The sequence below is a fragment of the Indicator indicator genome, chromosome 25 (assembly GCF_027791375.1).
Source record: "Indicator indicator isolate 239-I01 chromosome 25, UM_Iind_1.1, whole genome shotgun sequence".
NCBI lineage: Eukaryota > Metazoa > Chordata > Aves > Piciformes > Indicatoridae > Indicator > Indicator indicator.
The window spans coordinates 1,102,497-1,125,874 of NC_072034.1; the positions used below are offsets into that span (position 1 = coordinate 1,102,497).

Sequence of the window (23,378 nt, forward strand, 5' to 3'; positions counted from 1 at the left end):
AACCTTGGAAGTCCCAGCTCTTTATCCCTGGTTAGAATGAGCTCTCAGATTCATGTTTTCTCTTGTTTTCCCCACCAAATGCTTCACTTCAACTCAGACAAGATGGTTGCTCCAATAGATATCGCCATAGGACAATGCTAGTCACGAGTAACTTTGAGGACTCAGTTAACTGCAAAGTTAAAATAAGTTAACTCCCAAGCAGAATTGTGTATTTATTTGTGGAGCCTCATTCTACAGAAGACCTCATTTCACTCTTATGTTTACATTAGATACTTTCAGAGCCTTCGAAAAGCATACATTGGTCTTTCCAATTGGGTCAACCCACCACACCATAGTCACTTGGCTTACTTTCTCAAATTCTACAGAAAATATTCTGAAAGAGAGAGAGAACTGCAAGCTCTTATATCCCTGATTACCATCTAGAAAATTTTCTTTTCCCACTTTTGGCCTTTCACACTGTGAGCCTCATGGTCAATGACAGATAGCTTAAAATACTTTGAAATCTTATCAAACATTTTAAAATACAGAAAGTTAATAAGAGGGTTTGATGATTCTGAAAGGATCTTTCATATAAAAGGGTATCTAAGAGTATACCCAGAGACAAAGGATTAAAGATTAATCAGTCATTCTGAATTCTCTGTACCACCATATATCAAAAAGAAACACTCTTTATTCTCCTCTGAGGACGGACAGATAAAGAGCACAGGTAGGATCACTTTCAACAAATCATCAGAAAAAAGAGCGCCTGCTTGCACCCTAACTTTTCTCTGCTCAGTGTTTTGCCTCTTCTTGCTATCACTGTACTCTTCCTACTTCAAATAAATATATGAATCTTGGGAATGACAGAAAACGTTTGGGAAAAAAAATAAACTAACTGAAAGCAGATGCTGGAATTCCCAGTAAACTCTTCCAGCTGCTACTGAACCACTGGCAACCTGAGGCTATTTAATTTGGATACCACTAATGGCAAAAAGGAAAATTTGCCTGCCAGACCTGCACACCCAAGCTGAGCCAGCAAGCACAAAACTGAAAAACAGCTGAAGATACCAAATGCATTGAAGCAAGACTCTGAGTGGTAGCACATCATGCTTCCTATGGTCAACAGCTCAAGATGGTTATTGTTTATTGAGGCTGGCTCCAATGTAGATAAACAGCCATGGGAATCTGTTCTAGATCAGTCATTTTTATTAATCCCAGTTTGCAGTTCCAAAAGAGCCTTTTGCTGCAATATTTTCAAGACACAGGCAGGTTTATGTGCACTAATGGAGAACTCTGGGGTGCTGTTAATATTGATTAAAAGTAAGCTATCATAAATTAATATTTAGCAAGGTCACAGTGACAGATTGATATGACACACAGGTCCTCAGGCCTGATGTCTTATCATTCCTGAGGAGCCAGCCTGCTTGGAAAACTGAAGAAAGGAAAAGTCTTACAGGTGGCACTGCACTGCCAGCAGCATATAATATAAAAGCGCTTTGTCATTCACATAATGTCTGGGGTAATGAAATGAATTCACTTTCTGGCTTCCTCCAGTTTGCAGTGCCAAAGAACACTGTGTTATCAGCACAGATGGAGCATGCATGGTTCTGGAGAAGAGCCTGGTGCAAACTGCAAACAAGCTTCTTTGCATACCAATGAATCCCTGAGAATCAGACCTTTGCTGTCAAGTGACAGGTTTGGAAGCTCCATAAAAATGAACTAATCCCAATGGTCTTATCTGACTGCATGTACTGTCAGTGCTCAGGACAAGGAACTGGGAGGCATGGCACATCTTGCAGTCATGGCTACTACTTTGGTGAGAGGTATCAGGCAGATGAAGGACTTCATCCAGGTGCCAATACCTCTTTTTTTTTTTTTTTCTTCCCCCTCTGGGGAGAGCAGAGTGGCAAGAGAACTACAGTCACTGGGATTAAAGAAAGATGCATCAAAATTTCCAGAAAGAAAGGGAGGGGAAGTTTCTGAGAATAAACTTAGGAATTAAAAAAAAAAAAAAAATCTTCCAAGCTACACATGGCTAACCAGGTATAAGACAGTCTGAGATGTTTCCCACATGTAAGAGCTATACTACTAAGTTTATAAAAACAAATCCTCTCTCCATCTGTCTCCTGCCTTGGCACATAGTTATTATTAATATGTATCTCATATTCCTCCCCTGAAACCAAAGAGCTCTCTGCTATAGTAGGCTTAAACTGTCTTATTTTGCACAGTGATAACTAAAGGCAGGCACAGGCATGTTAGCAGCTGTAGATCTTAGCCAAGGGTGAAGACAGGTGGAGACTTCAAATAATGAAGCAATAAACCTCAAGCTTTCTTGAATTTGGTACTTAGAATTTTCTGATCAGGCCCCATTAACACCAACCTTGCACAAAGCCCATGGTTTGCTTCTACATCTGCCACTGTGGTACTCTTAGTTTACTCCTACCAACTGGTCTGGGTCTTGCTAAAGCAGGAGAACTTAGCAATGCTATGTGGATTATTGGCATGGACTAAAGCAAACTAGATTCAGCTGCTTTCAAAACTAAATATTGACAATTAACCAACATGAAATAAATCATTGGGAAGGAAAAACAAAAAAACAATGACAAAAAAGATTGTAAAATAGAGGCATACCCATCAACAAACTCAGAAGTCTCTGGACCTTTGAACTCACCCCCACAACTCTGTACAGTCCTTGGTCATTAATACCTGTTAGGCAAAAGGAGATAAAAAAAAAAAATAAAGGCAGGAGATCAATCACAGTCAAATTTAGCAGTCAAACTTTTCCCTGGGCAACAAATTCTGCTGCAAAGCAGGCAGGCTACATGGTATTGACATAGTCATGAGAACAACACTATGAAGTACTGCAAGAATCCTTTGGTTCCCCTGTATGTTTAAGGTAAGTTTAAGCTGTTTTGATAAAGGTTTTGTATACCTCAATTTCACTTCAGAAACTGGGAACAGAAGCAAGCAGGGGCAAACCTTTGCTTGAAAAAAAAAAAACCAAAAAACAACAAACCAGACAAAAGATATCACTTGCTGTTTATAAATGACTCTTTGGCTACTCCAGCATCCACATTCTAATAAGGCAAGAACTGAACCAACAAGTGCTAAATTAAGATTTCTTTAAAAAACATAAATTTGCCTTTTTTCCAACTATGTGGCTGACAAAAAAAAGAGTTTAGCTAAAATAAAGAAAAGCTTGAGCCTATTCCCAGCCCTCCAAACCAAAGCTTTTCATTTAACATCTGAGGCCTCATTCCAACCCACTGTGGGGTCCACATCTTAGTTCTGTCCAGAGGCAGTACCAAAGGTTACAGAGTCTGGGTCTGGTTGTGCTTGGGATGAGCAGAGCAGCCATAACCAGCATAGGGTTTTCAGTCCTCTATTCCCATTTCCTATGGACACTGGACCACTTTGCTGTCATTCCTCTGTGTCCTTCTCTAACACACATTCATCTGCCCACCCCTGCTTTTGCCTTCCTTCACCATACCAAGTTTTGTCCTCAGGGAAGTACAAATAGGAATAGGAATTGAAGGAAAATGGGAGGGAGAGAAGGGGCAGGGAAGAAAAAGGGCAAAATGAGCTATGTCTGTGTCTGCTGCTTTGCTTCAGGGTGGCAGGTAAAATACTGCAGTCCTGAAGCTGACACAGATGTTTGAGGGGCCACATAAGGAGCCATCTACAAACATCACCACACTCTACCTCTACATTCACATTGGCCTGGAAGAGTGGAAAGGCCACAAAATACCTCCTCCAAAGAAAGCTTTTTAAATAACAGATTATGTGGTATTCTTATTCAAAATATCCTTCAACAAAGGAAGACTTGTGGAGAATTCCCAGTTTCAACAGCAAACCCTTCCAACCCAGAGAAGGAAAATTAAAACCAGTCATATGAGAAAAAGTTTCTTCCTAAATAAATATTAGATGAAGGATGTAAAAATCATTAGCCTTTTAATGAATTACTGTCAGACACAACCCTAATACACAGCAATAATTCTCAATACTTTGGAGAGAACTTCAGGTTTTCTGCCTCCTCCTGCCTAGACACTTCTTTCCATTATTCTCAGACCCCCTCCTCTTCCTCACACAGTCTGCAGCCTCCTCAGCCGCCCCAGATCTTTGAGAGCCTGCTGAACTCCCTGTTAGTGCTGCTCCATCCTCTCTCCCAGCAGGGAGCTGATGGACTATGGCACCAGGGGCTACTCTCAGTTGCTCCACCTAGGCAGAACTGGCTCTCTTCCTTCCCTGGGGATGCAGGTATCACTGTAATGATGCTAGGTCTTAAGGTAGATGTTATCCTCAGAGCTGGCTCAACAGAACAAGCCACATCTCCAGTATGAGAATCAAACCCCACGGCTCTTGAGTATGCCCCCAGTTTAGCTGTGCACATAACCACAGAACTCACCTATGTGGCTACAATACTATTCTCAAAATATGAAGTTAACAACCCAGTCATGTAAGTTTCCCACTGATCCCCAGAACAACACCTTTGATACTGTGTCACACCTTGAGCACTGGGGTCAGTTTTGGGACCCTCACTCCAAGAGGGCAAGAAAGCTGAGGAAGGCTCTGGAGAACAGGGCTGGTGAGGAGCAACTGAGGGACCTGGGGGTGTTGACTCTGGAGAAAAGGAGCTGAGGCAAGACCCCATTGCTCTCTACAGCTCCCTGAAAGGAGGTTGGAGCCAGGTGGGGAAGCATCCTACCACAACCTCGAGCAGGAGGTGATAATAGAAAAACACCTTGAGCTGTACTAGGGGAGGTTCAGGTTGGACATAAAGAAAAATTTCTTCCTCAAAAGGGTTGTCAAACCCTGGAACAGGTTCCCCAGAGAGGTGGTTGAATCTCCATCCCTGGAGGTATTTAAACTATGTCTAGATGTGGTGCTGAGGGACATGGCTCAGCTGCAGACTTGGTAGAGTTAGGCTTACAGTTGGACTCAATGACCTCAGAGGCCTTTTCCAGCCTTGATGATGCTATGATTCTAACAGTGTGAGAGCATTCCATACACCACTTAAAGTCTGTCAGCAATGGAAACCAAGCAAACCAAACAGAGAGAACTAAAAAAAAAAAAAAAAAAAAAACCCTAGACCTTGATTCCCTCCAAACAAGGATGCCCTAGGAATCTCTCTTGAGGGCAGCAATTATTTTTCACTCCAAATTCTCAGAGGTGTCCAGGAAAATTCTGGTACAAAAGTAACACCAACCTTCTTAACGCTCTGCCAAAATGCTTCACACTTTTTTTTTTCATACAATGTCCTCCACTACTTTTAGTACAACAGCAGAGCCTTCTGCATCATGTGAGAGAAGCCAAAACGCTGAAGAAATCCTGTCACAGTTAGCTCAGCTTTTGCTCAGCTCAGAACTTTTGTGACTTCCTGTGCTTCTAACATCGAGGCTTAGGGGGAACCAAAGTGTGCTGACCCCAAACACACATTTATGGGCTTAAAAATAATTAAGGTCAAGCCACAGAACCTACAGCATGATATTAAACCAGATATGATGTGCAAAAAGCCTGTGAAATAACAGCAGCATTGAAACTCCTACAATCCTCCAGCAATAATCATGAGTCTGTGATAGTAATTATCAGATAATTGATCAGTTTCAACTTCATCAACCTGAAAAAAAACACAGCTAATTGCTAGCAGACATCCAGAAGTGCAAAGAGGAATATAATATTTCAATGTAGCTTTAAATGATACCTTTAAACATATTCTTAAGTGATGTTTCATTTAAAACAGACAAACCTGGTTTGAGACAGAACTGTTTCTGATTTAATATGCACATTTCAGATCTTCAGCACATCCAGGACTGATAAGGCTTAGCTTTTAGAGCACACAATTGACAAGATGACTCACTGCAAGGAATAGCTTACCACTGACTAAAGCCTAGAAGGGTTCAGAGGCTGTCTGCCACGCTGGGTCTGCTGGCTCAGCCACTCACGCAGCCCTGCAGCACAATTGCCTCCGTGTTTACATTACCTCAAGGTGTTTGGCTGCCTGATACCAGCACTTGGCACAGGCACACGGGCTGTGAAACATGCTTAGAACGACTCAGGTACTGGAAGCAAACCCACTCATTGCTGCTCCTGTAAGCAAGGTCTGGAGGCAAGCTCACTCTGTGGCTGCACTGCACATGTGGCTGAGGCAGACCAGTGACGGAGCTGCAGAAGGAACTTTGGACATCAAACTGCAGGGCACAGCAGCAGCCATACAAGCCACACTCTCAGCTCAAGGTAATGCCAGGGTTTTGTTGGTACGTGAAAAGGTTTCCCAGTTCCTCCTCACCATCTTGCTTCCTCCCGAGCAGACAGACAGCTCGATGCTGCCATCTCTCTCTGCAGCTCTGATTAGCAGCTCCACTATGCCCGAAACCAAGACAAACCCTGCCCTGGCAAACACCTACCACATCCTCACAGAAGGTACGACCAACCACTTGCACACAAAAACCTGCTCAGAGTCTTTACAGTTCTTTGATGTTTCTATCAGCTTTTGCTCTGCTCTATTATTCTTAGCCCAGAACTACAAATTAAATATTCCAAGGAGAATCCCAAAACATTCTCTCAGAAACAAAACAGGAGAGTGCAACCAGCCAGCCTGGGGCTCAGACATGAGAGACAGGCAGCAGCCCTTGATGCCTCAGTGTCTGCTGCCAGGTAAAGCACAAAGCCTTGCAAGGCAGTGCTGAATCAGACATCTACATGCATTCGACCAAGGCACTGCTGTTGATGCTGCTCTTCATTCAGAGCAAGTGAATCCCCTCCTCAGCTGCAGAGAGGGGAACATAACTGAGAAAGAAAGGATCCAGCCATTGACAAGTTTATGTTCAGTATCTCTGCCACACTCTTCTCTCTCTCAATACCAGACTTCTGCTATGACATGACAAGACTATTCTCAGTTTCCACCCACAGTAGACTGTCCTCTCTTCCCACCCACACCGACCTCACAGCCATTATGATTAACAGAGATGAAAACGTGGCACACAAGCACAGTCTCTGAAGAGGCATCTGTCCTCTTTTCTTCTGATGAGCATAGCTTGCCTTTAATGTGTTATTAAAGTAAAATAATCAAGCAAAAACTGCTTTAAGAACAAGCATAGGTATCTCCAGTCTGCAGCCTGAAAGATGGATTTTCTTCATCACATCTTTCTGAGGAGAACAACTGAATGTTCTCCTGGCCTTCCATTTGTATAGCTCAAAAGACAGCAGCAGGAGGTCCTGCAGGTTCTGCAGAGAACAGAAAGTGATCCTTTAGGAATGCTGCAGGTAGTCTCATGGATGCAGTCAGAACTCTGCTTTTTTGCTTTAAATGCAACTGATGTTAAGCTCAGGATTGGTAAACAGAAAACCATCAACGACTGCCTAAAAAGCAATGCTCAAAGCAAGTTCATTGAAACAGAGTTTAGTGGATTGCCAAGTTCCTGGCAGGTTTGGAAACCCTGGCAAGAGAAATATTTATTGAATATGGATTTTTTTTGTTTGTTTTTTAAGTATTCCCCAAAACTAAACTAACAGATAAAAATCCTTTTCCTTGGTAGCAATTAACACAAAGCACTCCACTGACTACAAGCCTTACAAGGGATGTGAGCAAGGGGTAGTGAAGCTGTAAGGTCTCCAAACACAGGAAACGTTGCAGCCAACTTTAGTAACTTCAATTCTCTCCCAGGAATGCTTCAGGGCAGATCCCACTTTGGGGACACATGCTCCTTGATCTCTGCAAGCTTATTATCGACAACATTAGATGAGGCTGGTCATATATTTTGTACCTTCTTACATACATAAATCAAGGCATAAAGAACAGAGTGGACTTGAACGAGCACTCAGTTTAATCTATCCACCCACAGCCATGAGAGGAAGTCCTGCATCTAACCCAAGCAGACTACTTGACCACACATCCAACCCAAGAAGATGACTTGCAGAAAACTATTTGAAGACACCTATAGATCATAAACCAACATTTACACTGAGCCTCACTGTAAGCATGACTTACTGTAAGGTAACCAGGCACTGTGCTGTAGACCACGAGCAGCCTTTCATTCCATGGCCACATGCTGCCCTTTTCCATAAAATCTGCCTCATTCAGTGCAAAGAGAAGATCCATTCTATACCAAAAGCAAACTTCTGCAGTGAAGGCAACTTATCTGTAGGATGCCAGCTTTATCTGCAGTGTTTCCCAGCTGAAATACCCAGATTGTAATTGCCAGCAACTGAAACGTTTAAAGTGATGAGGCAGGCAAACCTTATTTGAAAAATATTCAAAAGAACAAAATGAACAAAAATACCAGTAGATAGAATATGGTCTGGAATAACATCTTCAATGCAACCAACAGGACTGATACAAAAAAAAAAAGTCCATGAAAAAAGGGATTTCAGACACTGCTTACTCTGGAAATGCCCAATCTCAATATCACAGGGGCTGCTTGGTCTTACTAATTATCATAGAATGATAGAATTAATCAGGGCTGGAAGGGACCTCAGGAATCATCTAGTTCCAACCCCCATGCCATGGGCAGGGACATCTCCCCTCTATTAAGTCTACCACAGGGACACCTCCCCAGTGTTAGGTCTGCCATGCTGAGTCTTTCCCAGAGCCTGCAGGAGATAACAGCACACAGGGATCCATCTTAGAGCAGTGCAGCTGTTCCAACCCCTCCACACAGAGGTAGGGCTGATCATTACCTCGTGTCTCAACAGCACTGATGCACTTTCTGATGATGGTGAACCCTATCTTATCCAGCTGTGCACCTACAAGGGAGAAAAAAAACACAACAATAACAGTTTTAAAAGTTTTAAAGCACTATCAGAATGATGTCTTTCAGTGAAAGATAAAGGCTGGCCTTAATCTCATAGCTAGCACTTCTCAGGCAAAACCATAGCTACGCTGGGACAGGAACATGGCACTGCTGTTTCTAGAAGAATCTCCCTTTCCTCCTCCGTAGCTCTGCTTAGGCCAAGTAAAGGCTCGTTCTAGTGGCAGTGTCTTGACTGACTGTGTTCACAGCAGCAGCCTGTGAAGAATGGGATCTCTGATTAGGTACATATGTTGGCAGATGCCAAATGGAATTTAGCAGCACTTACTGCAACATCGACAACATCTGAGAGAGTTAACCAAATGGGACAAGGAAGTGCTTATGATGAAAAAACAATCAGCAGCAGCAGGGCTTTTACTGAGTCCTGCCCTAAGCCAAAGAAATTCCCACACTGGAGCCATGGGGCACATGCACATCCTCTCACAGCAGTTAATGGTCTGACTGCATAAAAGCAGCTGCATTAACAGGACAACAGCTGAGAACCAGCATTCCTTTGTTGTTCCTATCTCATTCTTCTTCACATCAAGACTTCACTTGAAAGCTTACACTGCAAAACTGCCCTTCCCCCAGACATCTGGCCTTCTTGCTCCTGAGGACCTGGTCTGCCACCACAGAAATAAAAACCTGTGGCCAAGCTTCCTTTAATAACACCACCAAGATCCAGTTTAAGCCATAATTTAACAACAGAGGAGAAAAAAGCAAGCCCAATTTGCCTGGTAATGCAAGAAGGATCACTGGCTTTACTCACAGAGAGTAAAGTTAACATTTCAAGCAAGCCATCTCTTCTGCTTCCAGATTATGATTTACATTTTAAAGACATGCATTCAGTTTTTTTGCTGACCTTCATGTTCAGCTGTAATTGCTTTTAAAGCCATCCTTGTGCATTCTAACAGATGTGTGCGCACAAGCTGGATTAAGAAATTGTGATGCATTTACATACAAATTAAGCCTCCTTTTTTTTTTTTTTTTTTTTTTTTTTTTTTTTTACTTTCAAGCATGAAGTAAACTGGCAAAAGCAATCAGAGTGTTTCCCTAGCTGGTGTCCAGATCTACAATTCTTACATAGGTACTAAACTGTTAATCATAAAATCCACCAAACACATTCAGATCTCAAGAGTAAAAAGTAATTCATTGTGTTGTATCAATAGAAAATTCACCTGGGCCTTTCTCAGTTGTAAAATGCTAACAAAAATCATCAGCTTTAACAGCAATTCAGATACTTACTTCCCTCTGGCTTGGCACTTGCTCTGCTCACATTGATGAACAGCTAATGCAGAAAGAGTAAAACCAACAGAAATCATTTTAAGGAACGTCATGAAAACAGACCCAAGCCACCCCCAGTCTCAACGCCCAGCAAGCACAAATACAGCTGTCTGCAGCTAGAACATGTGCCCTGCAACTGCTGCAGAGTCTCACAGTGGGGTGAGAGGTCTGTGCCCCCTCAGAAAGCAGATAATTGCACTCTAAATTTCACATTTAAGAAGTTCTCAAGAACTACAGTTCCTTGGGGAGCAGCACAGTGTCACAGCCACTGAAATTAACTGTGATTCACATGCTCCATGGTCCTCTTTCTCTGCAGGTTCATTTCCCACAGCTCAAGTTTACCCAAATGCTTTGAAGAATGCTGGGAGTTACATCCCAGCTCAGCATTCCTGGGAGCTCACTGGGGAGTCCAGTTTATTACCATGTGATGGTAATAAACACCTCTGCAGATGAAGTAATGTTTCCACAACAATGCTGTCAATAAAACCTGCTGCTAACAGAGAGACCCCTGATTGTGTCATTGCCTAGAAACCCCCATTAGTTTTGGCCCACAAGTCCAATGTAATATTTATAAGAGCAATCTGCAGTATGTTTCAGGGCTGCAGTTCAAACCCATGTCCTGATGTGAACCAGAAATTCAGTGAATTCAAGCATAACCTCATTCCACTAATGGAAATTTTTTTTATCCAGTTTAAAATATATATATAATATCATATAACTAACTCAAATCTTGCCAGTGGAATGCAGAATGTGGGCAGAAGGCTCAGTGGACATGCTAGACATTCTTTAGAACACCAACCTCATCCTTCTGATGGGAAACCATTTCTAACAATTAATGCTGTCATTACAATAACAAATCTCTCAGCATTAGCACTTCACTGAGCTTGACTCAGTTCCTCATCTCAGTTCCATTTCACTTTTATGCTTTCTTCATTAAATCCATCATTTTGCAAACTACATAATCCAACTTTGTTAAAGTACAAATGGAATCAGGAAGCAGAGAGTGAGAGAATGTCTCCATTATGCTATAAATGAATATAAAAAAAATAAAATAAAGTTAGGCTTACAGCTTCTTTTCCATCCAAGGCTTCCATCCACAGCTTTCTGTCTTCCTCAGAAAATGCCTGCATGGTCACAGGAACTCCAGGCCTGCAAATGTGCCAACCATACTGAGTGAATACATCCATCAGCAACTAAAAATGTCTTGCCAAATCCTACTTCCAAGTGCAAAAAAAAAGCCCATTGTCCTAAAAGTCAGGGTTGGGGTTTTTGATTAATTACAGAACACTGCTCATCTCTAAAATAAAAGGTATAGGACTGATACTCACAGCAGGAAAGATTTAAAAAGAAAGTGAATGTAAGCTGCAGAGTGTTGATTTGAAATAGCTCATTGATAGCTTAGGGATTCTTAAAAGTCTAAGTAGCAATTCAGAAGGACGATGCTCTTGATCAGTAGAAAGTCTTTTTTCAATCCCAAAAGACCTCTGCTCTCTCCTTAAGACTTAAATTGCTCTCCATTTACCACTAGTAACCTCCAACTAAACATGATGGAGTAGCAGAAACAGAAAATCTATCATCCCTTTCCAGTGATTCAGGCAGGTTGCTAGCACCCTCAGAGCTTATACTCAAATACAGAATTGAAAGAGAAAGAGGAATTGCCTCAGCTTTCCTTTTAAGAGAAAAATCTGAAAATATTCAGCAAGTTCCAAACAATGCTCAAGTCACATGCAAGGCTGAACATCTGCTGCTGAGAAAGCCTTCCTAAAATATTAGTCTCACCTCCTTCCACAGCAGAGCAAGAAAGAAAAACCCCTGGCCAGCTGTCAATCTCTGTATTTTTTAACCTGGACAAGCCAAGGGTAAACGTGCCCTCAGCTGATACCTAGGAGATGAGCTAATGGCCTGCAGCACAGAACTCATCTCCATGGGAACATCTCAGAACCACACACATATATTATTAAAGGGAAAATGTCTGAGGCCAAGGTCACAGTGGACCAGTTGTGTCTATTATATCTGGGAAGAAAGATGAATTAGGTTTTTCCCACTTTGACCAGAGAAGAGAATGAAAAACTGTTTTTCAGGATCAAGGAAGCACTGCTTTCCATCCATCTCTGTTCAAAGCCCAGACACCCTCTTGAGCAGAGCTGAGACAGAGGGGACAGACTGACATTTCTCATGGTAGTTTTTTAGCAGCTTCACCAGACTCAGCTTGAAATCTGTTATTCACACTGACCAACACACTAACCCAAGAGAACAGTTAAGCTACATCCTCAGATGAAAAATGCAAGTTGAAAGCACGCTGTAGATTTGTGACTAATGCCACCTGAGCTGCAAATGAGTGTTCTGTCATCTGCCACGGGAGATGCACTGCTAGCTTCACAGTCCTCCACCCACTGCTCACTGCAGAGATGGGCATGCCTCAGGCAGGAGGTGGGCACAGCCTCTGAGCTAAGGCTGCACATGCATATGGTCCTCATCACAGACATCTGCAGACCACAAGCAGCCACTGGGCAGAGGGGCCTGGCAGCAACAGCCACACTGCATTGGAAGTGAAGGGCACTATGGATCTGATGGGAAAAAACCAAAAACCTATGTTCCCAGGATTTGAAGGGGGCCACAGAAGAGAGGGACTTCTGACAAAGTCATGGAGTGACAGGAGGTGGGGTAATGGACATTAGAAGGAAATTCTTCCCCATGAGGGTGGTGAGGCACTGGGATAGGTGAAAATGCAACAGCAATATTCCAGTACTGTAAACCAGTACTTAGCAAAGACTGCTTCCTGGTGTGTTCCAGCAGCTTACCTGTCTGAAGCCTCTAAGTCAAAGCAGAATCTCCTGTCTGTGGTATCGACATTTCTCTTAGTGCAATATGTAAGGACAAAGAGCTCCTCATCCCCCTGGAAAAGAAAGGGTTTCCTGTGCTTGACTCAGGAGTGGCAAGCTTTAGTAAGCCAGCAACACAACCCCAGTGAGGGAAATTTACATTCAAACCATGGCAAAGGCTACACTGACAACTCTGCACAGCCCCTGAAAGGACTGCAAAGAGGTGGCTGTCAGTCTCCTCTATCAAGTCACAATTGATAGGAGGAGAGGAAATGGCATCAAGTTACACCAGGGAAGCCTTAGGTCTGACATTAGCAAAAGTTTCTATACTGAAAGGGTTCTCAAAGACTGGCACAGGCTGCTCAGCTAAGTGGCTGATTGCCCATCCCTGGGTGTGTTCAAAGGTGTCCAGATATGGTGTTGAAGGATGTGGTGTAGCAGTGACCCTGGCAGAGTTAGACAATGGTTGCACTTGATGATCTTAGAGTTCTTTTCCAGCCATGGTGATTCTGTGACCCTTGCCAAAGAGCTCACTGGTGGTTGCTGTCCAGATCTCTGCGCAAGAGCACTGAAGTTCCATGGTTGAGGTTGGGATATAACTGCAAAAACCTTGAGTCCATTTTAGCTGGTGCCTCACAGCATGACACAGCACCACAGGAGTTTAAACTAACACAAGTATTTGCCTTGAAGGAGTTTGCATCCTCTACAAAGTAAGCACCAAATGAGCCTAAGACTTCTCCCACTCCAGGTCAGTCACTGGTTTTGGTAGGAAAGGTTATTGCTATAGTGAATCAAGTCAGTGTTCTTTACTATCTGTTACATGTCTTACTGAACCAGGCCATGCTCCAAGGCCAACCAACACTCAGCTCCTTTTTTTTACCCTTCAGAATGCAGAAATCAAACTCATCTGTGAATGCTGCAGGAGTTGTAGCAGAAGTAATCAAGATTAACTGTGCATTATTGCTTGGCTTATGCAGCACCTCCAGACACAGGAGGTTGTCACTGAAGGAGGAACTCATCATGGGTTTCAAAATGGGAGACTTCTCTAATACAGCACAGATGGCTTAATAAGCATGGGGACTCAAAACTGCCTATGCACATACTGCAGTAACTAAGAAGGCTTATTGCAATTAGAGCAAAACAGGATAAAAAGAATGCATAGAAGTCCTGGAACAATGAAAGAAGCCAAATGGCACTAATTGTCCAAAGCTTTTCCAGAGCTTTGGAAACATTTTTCCAGACTCAATATATTTGTAAACATAGCCAGCCCTCAAAATGAAGAAAGCCATCTCCCCTCTGCTCAAGCTAATGGGATATAATGCCCTGATAGAACCCCAACAGCATCATTTTCTACCCAAATCTGAAGATAAGGCAGGGTGCTGCATTTGCAGCAATCCTGCCTCCAGCATTATTTCCTACCTTAGGATATCCTTTTTCCCTTGTAACAAAATGCATTTCATCCATATTAATGCACTCATTTAATGTGTTGTCTCTGAGTGCCCTCAATTCCCAACTATTTCAACAGGAATTAAAGCCATTTAAAGATAACAGTGTCTTGGGTCTTGAATATTTCAGATGCTATCAAAGATAGCTGAAGTTACATTCAGTTGTCAGTACAAATTACATTCCAGCTAAAATCCTTTTCTCTAGTCTTTCTATCTCTGAAAGAAAAAGCTGACTGGAGAATATAAGAAAGAAATTTCCAAGTCTGTTATATTTTCCTGAGTTAAAATATAACTTGTTCAATGTCTTTTCGATAAAGCAGATTCTAAAAGGTCAAAGACTGTATGTGATCTGTCCTTGGCTGGTCCTTCAAAAAGGAAGCAACTGAAAAGTCTGCAGGATTCTTATCTCTTAACCCATCTGTTACTTTAGGTTAATGTCCTTAAAGGGCAGAATGAATTGCATGAAGAAGGAAGGAAAAAAACCAAGGGGGCAAGGAGGTAGGAAAAGTGCTTGATAAATCTCATCTGACACATCAGCTCATCCTGACACAGGGTAAGGAGAAAATAAAAATGTACTTACAACTTTCCCTCCTGATCTGTGTTCAAATGGGATCATAGTGAACTTCTTGGTCTCTTTCATGTAGGTGCAGTAGTGCTTCACCCAGCTGGAGCCAAAGGGAGCAGGCCCTACATAAAGCAAAAGCATGAGTGGTGCGTCCTTTCTCCAGCATGGTTGCTTTCTTCTCTTGCTTTCCAAAATGACACTCAAGAGCCCTACTTAGCTCCTATTAATGCACTATTTCAGGTATAAATTAAGAACACCATACAAACTAATACAAACATATATAAAAACAGAACTCACTTTTCTCCTGCACATAGAGATAGCCTTCCATGGTGAAGTGATTGGCTCTTTTATGTTCCTGAGGATTTCTTCTGATTTTGTTCATGAGCTCCTCTACCTCTGACCTTGTGCCTTCAAAACGATTTCGTGCCTAAAATCAAATGGCAAGAGCCATTAGTAGAGCAAGTGGAAGAAAGACTCACTCCTCCTGGCAGATAGGAGTTACAAGAGGGACCATAACCACCCTTCTCCATCCCCTGTAACACTGGCAGGGAGGGGGCAGAGGATTTAGGGAAGTTAAACTTGGGAAGAAGTGAGGGCTGGAGAAAAGGTGTTTTTAAGATTTAGTTTTATTTCTCATTATCCTACTCTGACTTGGTTGCTAACAAATTAACTTAACTTCCCTACCCCCCCAAGCCACAGAGTTTTGCCCAAGCCAGTAACTGCTGAGTGATCTCTCCCTGTCCTCTTGACCCACGAGCCTTTCATTCTATTCTCTCTCCCCTGTCCAGCTGAGAGGGAGTGTGACAGGACATCTTTGGTGGCACCTGGGCATCCAGCCAGGAGCAGCTCACTACAAATAATGACTTATAAATTGAGAAAATGATTCAGGCCATTTTAGGATGGTGAGTGCCCAATTTCCATATACATTTACTCCTTGAGTTTTCTGATACTCTTGAAAACCCAGGTGTGGTTTAAACATTGGCTGCTGGAACTGTGGAAAGCACACAAAAGATTGCCAGAGTAATTTCTAAAGCAATTCTGCTGACCTGTTCAGAAAGAAGTGAAATACTGAGTGCAAAATTACTTTGGACTTGAATATTCCAGTTTCCTTACTAAAACAGTACTACAGGTAGTGGCCTAACTCATGAGACTCCTACTAGTTGTCAGGAAGTGACAGGAAGGTCACCCACTCTGTATACACATTGACACTATACACATGCCAAATGTTTTGATCACACACAAGCAGAAGCATGCAGAAAAACTCCACCAAGCCAAACAAAGTCCTGTTTGTTATTCCTGAGTGTCACTCATCCCAAAGTTTGCAAGCAGCCACAAGAGAAATATTTACCAGACCTTTAGTAAAAACAACCAGAAAGTAACCAGCTCATCCACAAATTATACAACAGGACTACAGAAAACAACAGAGCAGCACGCACCTGGCACGAGGAATGCTTCAGTTCAGGCTGAAAAGCACTGGCAGGCGGCCAATGAGTAAATACCAAACCAAAGCAGCCCTGGTGATACCTGGTTTGCCACACATGCTCATGACTCAGGTTACAAAAACTGAAAATACATATTTACATCCTGACCTGGTCTCTTCCCCAGCTGGTGGAAATGTTCTGAGGAAATCACACACTTCCAGATACAGCCTTATGTGTCTGCTTGCTTTTGACAGCACCTTTAGTCTTCTGGAAACAGATGTGCTTCTGCAAATGCTGCCTGAGACAAGCATACAGTGACAAATCCACAGCTTTCTGAAATCCAGGTTGTTCTTTCTACCTGTTCAGAAAACCTGAAACCATAATGCTCACTGTCTTGAGGCTTTCCTGGGGCACACTGCAGTCCCACTCAGTCAATTGAGAATGCAGCTGTTGAGCTTAGCTTCCTTTCTTATGGCTCATCACTCCTTCAGACCACTTCACTGCCTCTTTGTCATCTACAATCTGAACTCCAGCTCTTCAAAACTTCTTCCCTCTCATGTCTCCTTTCTTGCTCACCTTGCATTCACTCCTCTCTATCCACTGCAGCTCTGTGTTGCTCTGTTCAGCTAAGCACACAGGAGAAAGCCTGTCCTGAGATCTCCTCCAGAAGCACTGACTTGGGCCATGGAAGTCTGGTTATGAAGTCACTGCTGCTCAGTTCCCCTGCCCAACCCAAACAATAGCTCAAGAGGAAATTTGAGACTTAAACAGAAAGAAAATCCAAGGACTGCTGTCATGACACAGGAATCATGTCACAATGTATTACAGCTACTGTAATCCTCTCTTCTGCCTTGGCATCTCCCTGCCATTGCCTGCTGGTTAAGCCATTTCTAAAAACAGACTGCAACCTCTGAGAAGTAGTTTGTGTCTTAACTCCACATGCCCTTAGAGGTCAAGAAAGCAGATGCACCATCATTAACTGCTTCTCTGCAGTAAGGTACATGGTTTGTTCCCTACCAACAAGCCTCTGGCACATTCAGGTTCCTTTGCTCTTCAGCAAACCTGAAAGAAGCCATTAGACCATCTGACTTGTGACTCTCTTGTCAACCACATTGCTCCCTGCTCTAGCAGCCCTGAGTAGATCCCACTGAGCAGTTTGGTGTGAGGGTACACTCAGGAGAGCTGGGCCTGCCTAAGCCTGCCCTTGAAGGGACACATGGTTATATCAGGTACACCAGGGGTGCTAACACCAAATCTCCTCAGTTCTGCACCCTGAGCCAAAAGGGATGCTCTTGCCTGAAAGGGCTGCTTCAAACCAAAGAGAAGGTCAAGACACACTGCTGCCAGAGATAAGCTCAGCTCTTCTTTTCTTCTCTGGGTTATGGATAATGGAGCCTTATCAAATCATAACCTTCAGGCATGACCACCACATACTCGATTTCCAACCCACCTAAACCACTCAGGGCCTTGGCAGTTCATCACTCTGAGCTCTACAGGACTGTACATATTTTAAACAGACCACTAATTTTTAAGCTCTTTCATGACAATTCCTCTGTGCTGCCTCCATGAACAACTGGAGGAAGGAGTAGGAGCCTTTTACTCGGGGTTTGCTTTTTAGAGCATGAGAAACGACCCCTGACTGGAATCAGCAGCGCTTTGCTCGGTGACGTGGTCAGTTCGCCAGCAGAGGGCAATATATCCCCAAGGTTGACATGCATGGCACTCGCACACACGGAAGACGCAGGATTCAGCGTGGCAATGAATTCACTCCGGGCAGTAGAGAAGGCAGAGATAGCCACCTTAACTTACATTTTGTATATTTATCTGCAGGGCCATTTTGTAATGATTGAAGTCTTTAGCAAGCTCATATCCCTGATGATAGAAAGTGAACAAACCCTGGAAAAAAGATAACACCTGAAAGAGAAACAAAACCAGACTCAGTAGGATGAAACACTCAGCTGGCCAGGAGGGGATTGCTGCGAGAGCCTTTTCTTGGAAAGATCAGAGACGACAAAATCATTATCTTCAAACACATTTCCACTAATACCTATGATTTATTACTAACAATTTAGATCCAAACTATTACAGAACTGTTTCAGTTGAAGAGATCTCCAAGACCATCGAGCCCAACCACCTACCTAACACAACTACATACAGAGACATTTTTGGGTGGTCCTGCCTCTAGAATTCACAACTGATCTCTGCATTGCCTGTGGCCAGATGTAATTTCCTATCCCCAAACTACCCTATGTTATGTTTTCCTGCTGCTGCTCTGATACCACCAATGTCTGGCATAAGTATTAGTGCACAAGGAGGTAATGATCATGTTATCTTTTAGTCAGCCTTTCCCTGCTCACAGCCCTCGCACAGCCATGCTGAAATGGGTTTCATAACAGAGTTAAGTTGGTTTGTTTGAAAAAGGAAGCTTCCCCTCCAGTGACTTCACCCTTTGGTCTGCAGATCTGACCCTCTGCCAGATCTGTGTTGCACTTTCTGCCTTCAGTGTTTCGGTTGAAAAGAAAGAAGTAGTTGCACTGCTTATAATGTTTCAAAAACACCATCTGAAGATTTATTATTCTCCTCTGACTCTGAGGAAACTTCAGACGGTTTGAAACACAAGAACTGAATCCAAAACTATTTAGGATTTTAAAAAATAAATTAAAAAAAGAAAGAAAAAACCACCTAAAGCCCCCAACACAAGGACGAATTCCCATGCAACCATTTCCCACAACATTTAGCCCTTCTTTGAACAATGCTGACATATTTAAAGCACTTCATTCCCCCTTCAGGATTTTAGCCATTTCTTCATACAGAAATAAGCTCTATTAAAACATACAGCTCTCATTAACTCCATCCTGACCAGCTACTTCTGTAAGGGTCGTTTTGGTCTTCTTTATTATCATCACTACATTTAAATAATGGTGCCCAATTAAAAGGGGAGACTAGGCTCAAACACAGACCTCAGAGTAAGAATGGATTCAAGTCAGTTCTACAATCCATCCTCCCTTTATCTGTGTTGTACTTACAGTTCTCTCATTCTGTCATGAGGTTGTATTTGTACTACAAAGCTTAAAGCATGTTTCAGAATTTTTTTAGAATAAGCTCTTTCCAGAGACTTCAGTCAGTACATCCCTCACTTCCACTGAAATGCAGTGGAACCCCTTGACTTCTGTGCAGATTCAAGTGCAATTAAAATCAAACATTATCAGACTGCCTGGTAATGAGCTTTTTAGCCAGCAGCACCTTCTGAATTAATTTATATTGCCACTTCTTCACTAACAATCCTCTAAGTACAACCTTCCCATTGAAAATTAAATTCTTACACTAGTCAGGAATAACAATTCAGTGGTTAAAATAAACACACAGACAAAGCCAAAGCAAGAAGTCTGACCCCAACATCAAACAGAGGCTTTGGCAGTACAGTACAAGCTATCACACACCTGAGAATCAGCATCAAGGGATGCAGATCAATTGTCCCTACTGAGGTAAGCTTTGAGATGCCTGGCCAGCTGCACCTGTACTAGGGATGTAACAAGAGTGCTTTAAACTCTCTCAGGTCACACATCTGCATACATTTTCCAAGGAAATAGACCTCCTTGGCTTTTGTCCTATTGCAACTACTTCCCCAGTCCTTATGAATGACTGAATTTGGTACTTACAGGTTCCACACACTCAAACTTCTTCCTCTCCTGTATCTCCTGCAGCTTGCACACGTACTCGAGGGACAGCTCGTAGAAGTGTTTCCTATTCTGCTCCACTTGGTTATCTGCCTGCACACAGAACACAGCTACTGAAGGTTCACAGACACTTTGCAGACAGCTCCAAAAAAACACATGTACAGCATACAAGTGGCAAGCAACAAGATCTTTCCCTTCAGTGTGGGATTTGTTCCCTTACACATAGCTTGTTCATTTCCTTTCAAATGCCAGCAGCAGTTGCCTGTATTCTGCTTTGAATCATGAGGCTCAGTTTCCAGAAACATTCCAGTAACACCTCTTAGGCTTTTTTTTTATGGAATTCAAGCCAAATACTTCAAGAGCATTAAAAAGGTGCCTGCCCAAGCAGAGAGATGGGGCTAGCAGCATCTTCCATTAGAAAAGGGGGAAATATCTCTCCAAACAAACCAAGGAAGAAAATGCAATTGATGAAATATCATAAAATTTATAACTCAAACAGCTGCTGTAAATAACCAGGATGCTATTGTACCCATCCCACATCTCTGCTCACTCTGGCTGGCAAAAAAAACCAAAACAAACCAAACCACCAAACAATTAAAAGAAGTTCACTTATTAGTAAGACTCTTCAACTATTTTCCACACAGCATCAAGCATATTAAAATCCAGCCCCTACTGGCTGCAGCTGACTCTGAGCTCAGCTTTGCTGAAATGCCAACAACATATTGAAGGTGAACAGTTGTGTTTCAGCTGTCATTCACCTGCACATTCATATTTAGCTTTCTAGCACAGAAGTATTATTCCATTATTATTTTAAGTGCATGTGCCTTCATTAAACTATAAAACATCCAGAACTGGGTAAAGAAACCCTTTATTAAAACACATTAAAGATAGAGTATCTCTTTATAGCCTAACTGATTAACACTTAGTCCTTGTTCATGTGGGAACACCAAATGCTTCTACATTAAACTACAAAAGAGAATGCGGAAAGGGTTAAGAGAACGGACCAGACTTGCTATCACACACTCTCAAATACTAAGACTATATCCTTCAGGCAGAACAGTGAGTGCTGTACTTTAAGAGGATAAGTCAAATTAAGCTTTAAGACAGTTTTGCCTTAAGATGTGCTTTGCTTTGCTGCCCTGTGCTAGGAATCTGCCAGCAGTTAAAGGGACACAACAATAAATGTCATTAAAAAATAAAGCACTGATAGGCACATGAGTGAGAAAACAGATTTCAGAAGGCCAAGGCACTGCAAAGCATCCTGTTAACCATGCAGCACAAGGACTGAGGTGTCAGCAAAGCTTCTGAGGAGGAATACAAGTACTGAAGGGTAGCCATAGAAAAGAGTGAAGTGGGTCTGCCAGGCCAGCTGATAGCAAGAGTACCCTAAACACACCAAAGCCCCACTTAAGCCTGGTCCTATTTCTCTTCTTTGTTTTCTTCATTGTTTCTTGTTTGGGTTGCCTCACCCTGGCCTAAGAACACAGTTCTTAAATTCCTAGCTAACTTGCCACTTATATTAACTATTTTTAATTAAAAATGTTAGATATTATTTGAGGTGGGGTAGAGGGTAGGGGAAAGAGTTACCTCTGAGGAAAACAAAGAGTTTCAAGGTATTAACAGATTAAGCATAAATGCCACTATGTCAGAATTTTTTGTCTGAAAAAAAGAAATAATCCATCTGCCTACAGCAAGTTTCTGCAAGATTTCTCTGTTGTTGTGTCACATCCTAGTTGCTCCAGAAATAAAAGCTATTACAAATAAGAATGATGATAATAGACCCACAGGGACAGAAGGAATGTTAGGCAAAACAGATCTGGTTTTCAGTTAGAAACCATCAACAAACTTCTTTGTAGCATCAGTTGAAAAAATGGACCTTCAAGGTCCATTTTCTTCAAGGAAGTTCTCTCAGGAACTGAAAACCTTGCTGCAAATTGCAGGAAGCATTAGGTCAGGACACTTGTCAATACATACAATGCAATGCAAAATATATACACTGTAAAGCTTCATACTCAGAGAACCAGGGAGAGGTTTGGGTTGGAAAGAACCTGGGCAGGAAAGATCATGGGCAGGGACACCTCTTAGTAGCCCAGCTTGCTCAAGGCCACATCCAGCCTGGCTTTCAACACTTCCAGGCTTGGAGATTCTACAACTTCTCTGGACAACCTGTTCCAGTGTCTCACCACCCTCATGAGGAAGAATTTCTTCCTCATGTCTCATCTAAGTCCAGCTTCTTGCAGTTTGAAGCCATTACCCCTCGTCCTGTTACTCCATGCCTTTGTCAAAAGCCCCTCTCCAGCTCTCCTGTAGCCCCCTTCAAATCCTGGAAGGCTGCTCTAAGTCTCCCCAGAGCCTTCTCTTTTCTAGACTGAACATGCAAGGAAAGCATGCAACGACATGTAGGAAATGCAGAGTTTCTCACAGTCTTTGCAACTTCCTATTAATTGAACTACACTTCAAAAAATTAACATGAGGTTCAGTGCTTCATACATATGCCAAGAGAAGCCCTCAATGCCAGGGGTGCACTACCAAGTTCAGCAAATACTGATTCTTTTTTTTCCCACCAACCTTTCCAGAACACAAATGTTCCTTTCATCACTAGGAAATGTTTAGCTTCATTTGAATAAAATACGTTTATCTGTTCAAAAGCCTTTGGCTTGCATAGAGAAAGGCAATAATACCTCTTGTAATTGCAGCTCTTTCTTCTTAGCTGATAAATTCAAATGCTTTTCTAACAAACTGTAGTTCTTCTCTGTCTCTTTATCAAACTTCTTCTTTTCCTCCTAGAAACAGAAACAAAAAAAAAAAAACATTTTTATATATAACTGTTAAGAAAAGCCTCCTCCTTCCTTCTTTCAAAATGCTACTTAATCAGAAGCACAGAGAACCAAAATATCATAGCTCCAAACAACTAAAGTATGTTTCCAACCCATTTTTTAAATTAAAGGCTAACTTGAAATGCAATCCCCTTGCATCACTGGGGTGAAGCTTATCACACAAGTGCTTACATCATCTAAGTTAAAAAATAAATGAAAAAAGAAATCATTAAAAAATAAATCTCTTCTTGATGGATTTTTTTCCTTCGTCACAGTTCAAAACCAAAAGTGAATACGCTTCTATATTTCATAGGATGTCTTGATTTTAAAGCCACACAAAGACTTCTCTGCTGAATTCCTGCTCCTACCAGACTGCTGCTGTACCCATGATTTAAAAAAAAAAAAACAAAAGAAAAAAAAAAAAGACTTTTGAAAGGAAAAAAACATCTCCATAAACATCGAGAGAGTTTGTAGTTCAGATGGAATTTCAGTGGAGATGAAGTGGGGTGCACTTGGGGTTTGGTGCACGCAAAGACTAACAATGTTACGAAATGTTTCAGTAAAGGTTGGGATTTCTTGTAGC

At 42.2% G+C, this 23,378-nt stretch overlaps 1 protein-coding gene across 1 annotated transcript in view; it reads right to left on the reverse strand.

Annotated features, from left to right (window-relative positions):
- Positions 1-23,378, reverse strand: part of ARHGAP10 (Rho GTPase activating protein 10) — a 126,133-nt gene that overhangs the window by 58,931 nt on the left and 43,824 nt on the right. Inside the window, exons 5-14 of the mRNA XM_054392430.1 lie at positions 22,661-22,762; positions 19,962-20,072; positions 18,112-18,216; positions 15,179-15,308; positions 14,897-15,003; positions 12,851-12,945; positions 11,117-11,198; positions 10,011-10,053; positions 8,656-8,721; positions 2,611-2,685 (exon numbers count right to left, since the gene is read on the reverse strand). Of these exons, the coding sequence (XP_054248405.1) occupies positions 2,611-2,685; positions 8,656-8,721; positions 10,011-10,053; positions 11,117-11,198; positions 12,851-12,945; positions 14,897-15,003; positions 15,179-15,308; positions 18,112-18,216; positions 19,962-20,072; positions 22,661-22,762 (916 nt within the window). The remainder of the gene's footprint in view (positions 1-2,610; positions 2,686-8,655; positions 8,722-10,010; positions 10,054-11,116; positions 11,199-12,850; positions 12,946-14,896; positions 15,004-15,178; positions 15,309-18,111; positions 18,217-19,961; positions 20,073-22,660; positions 22,763-23,378) is intronic.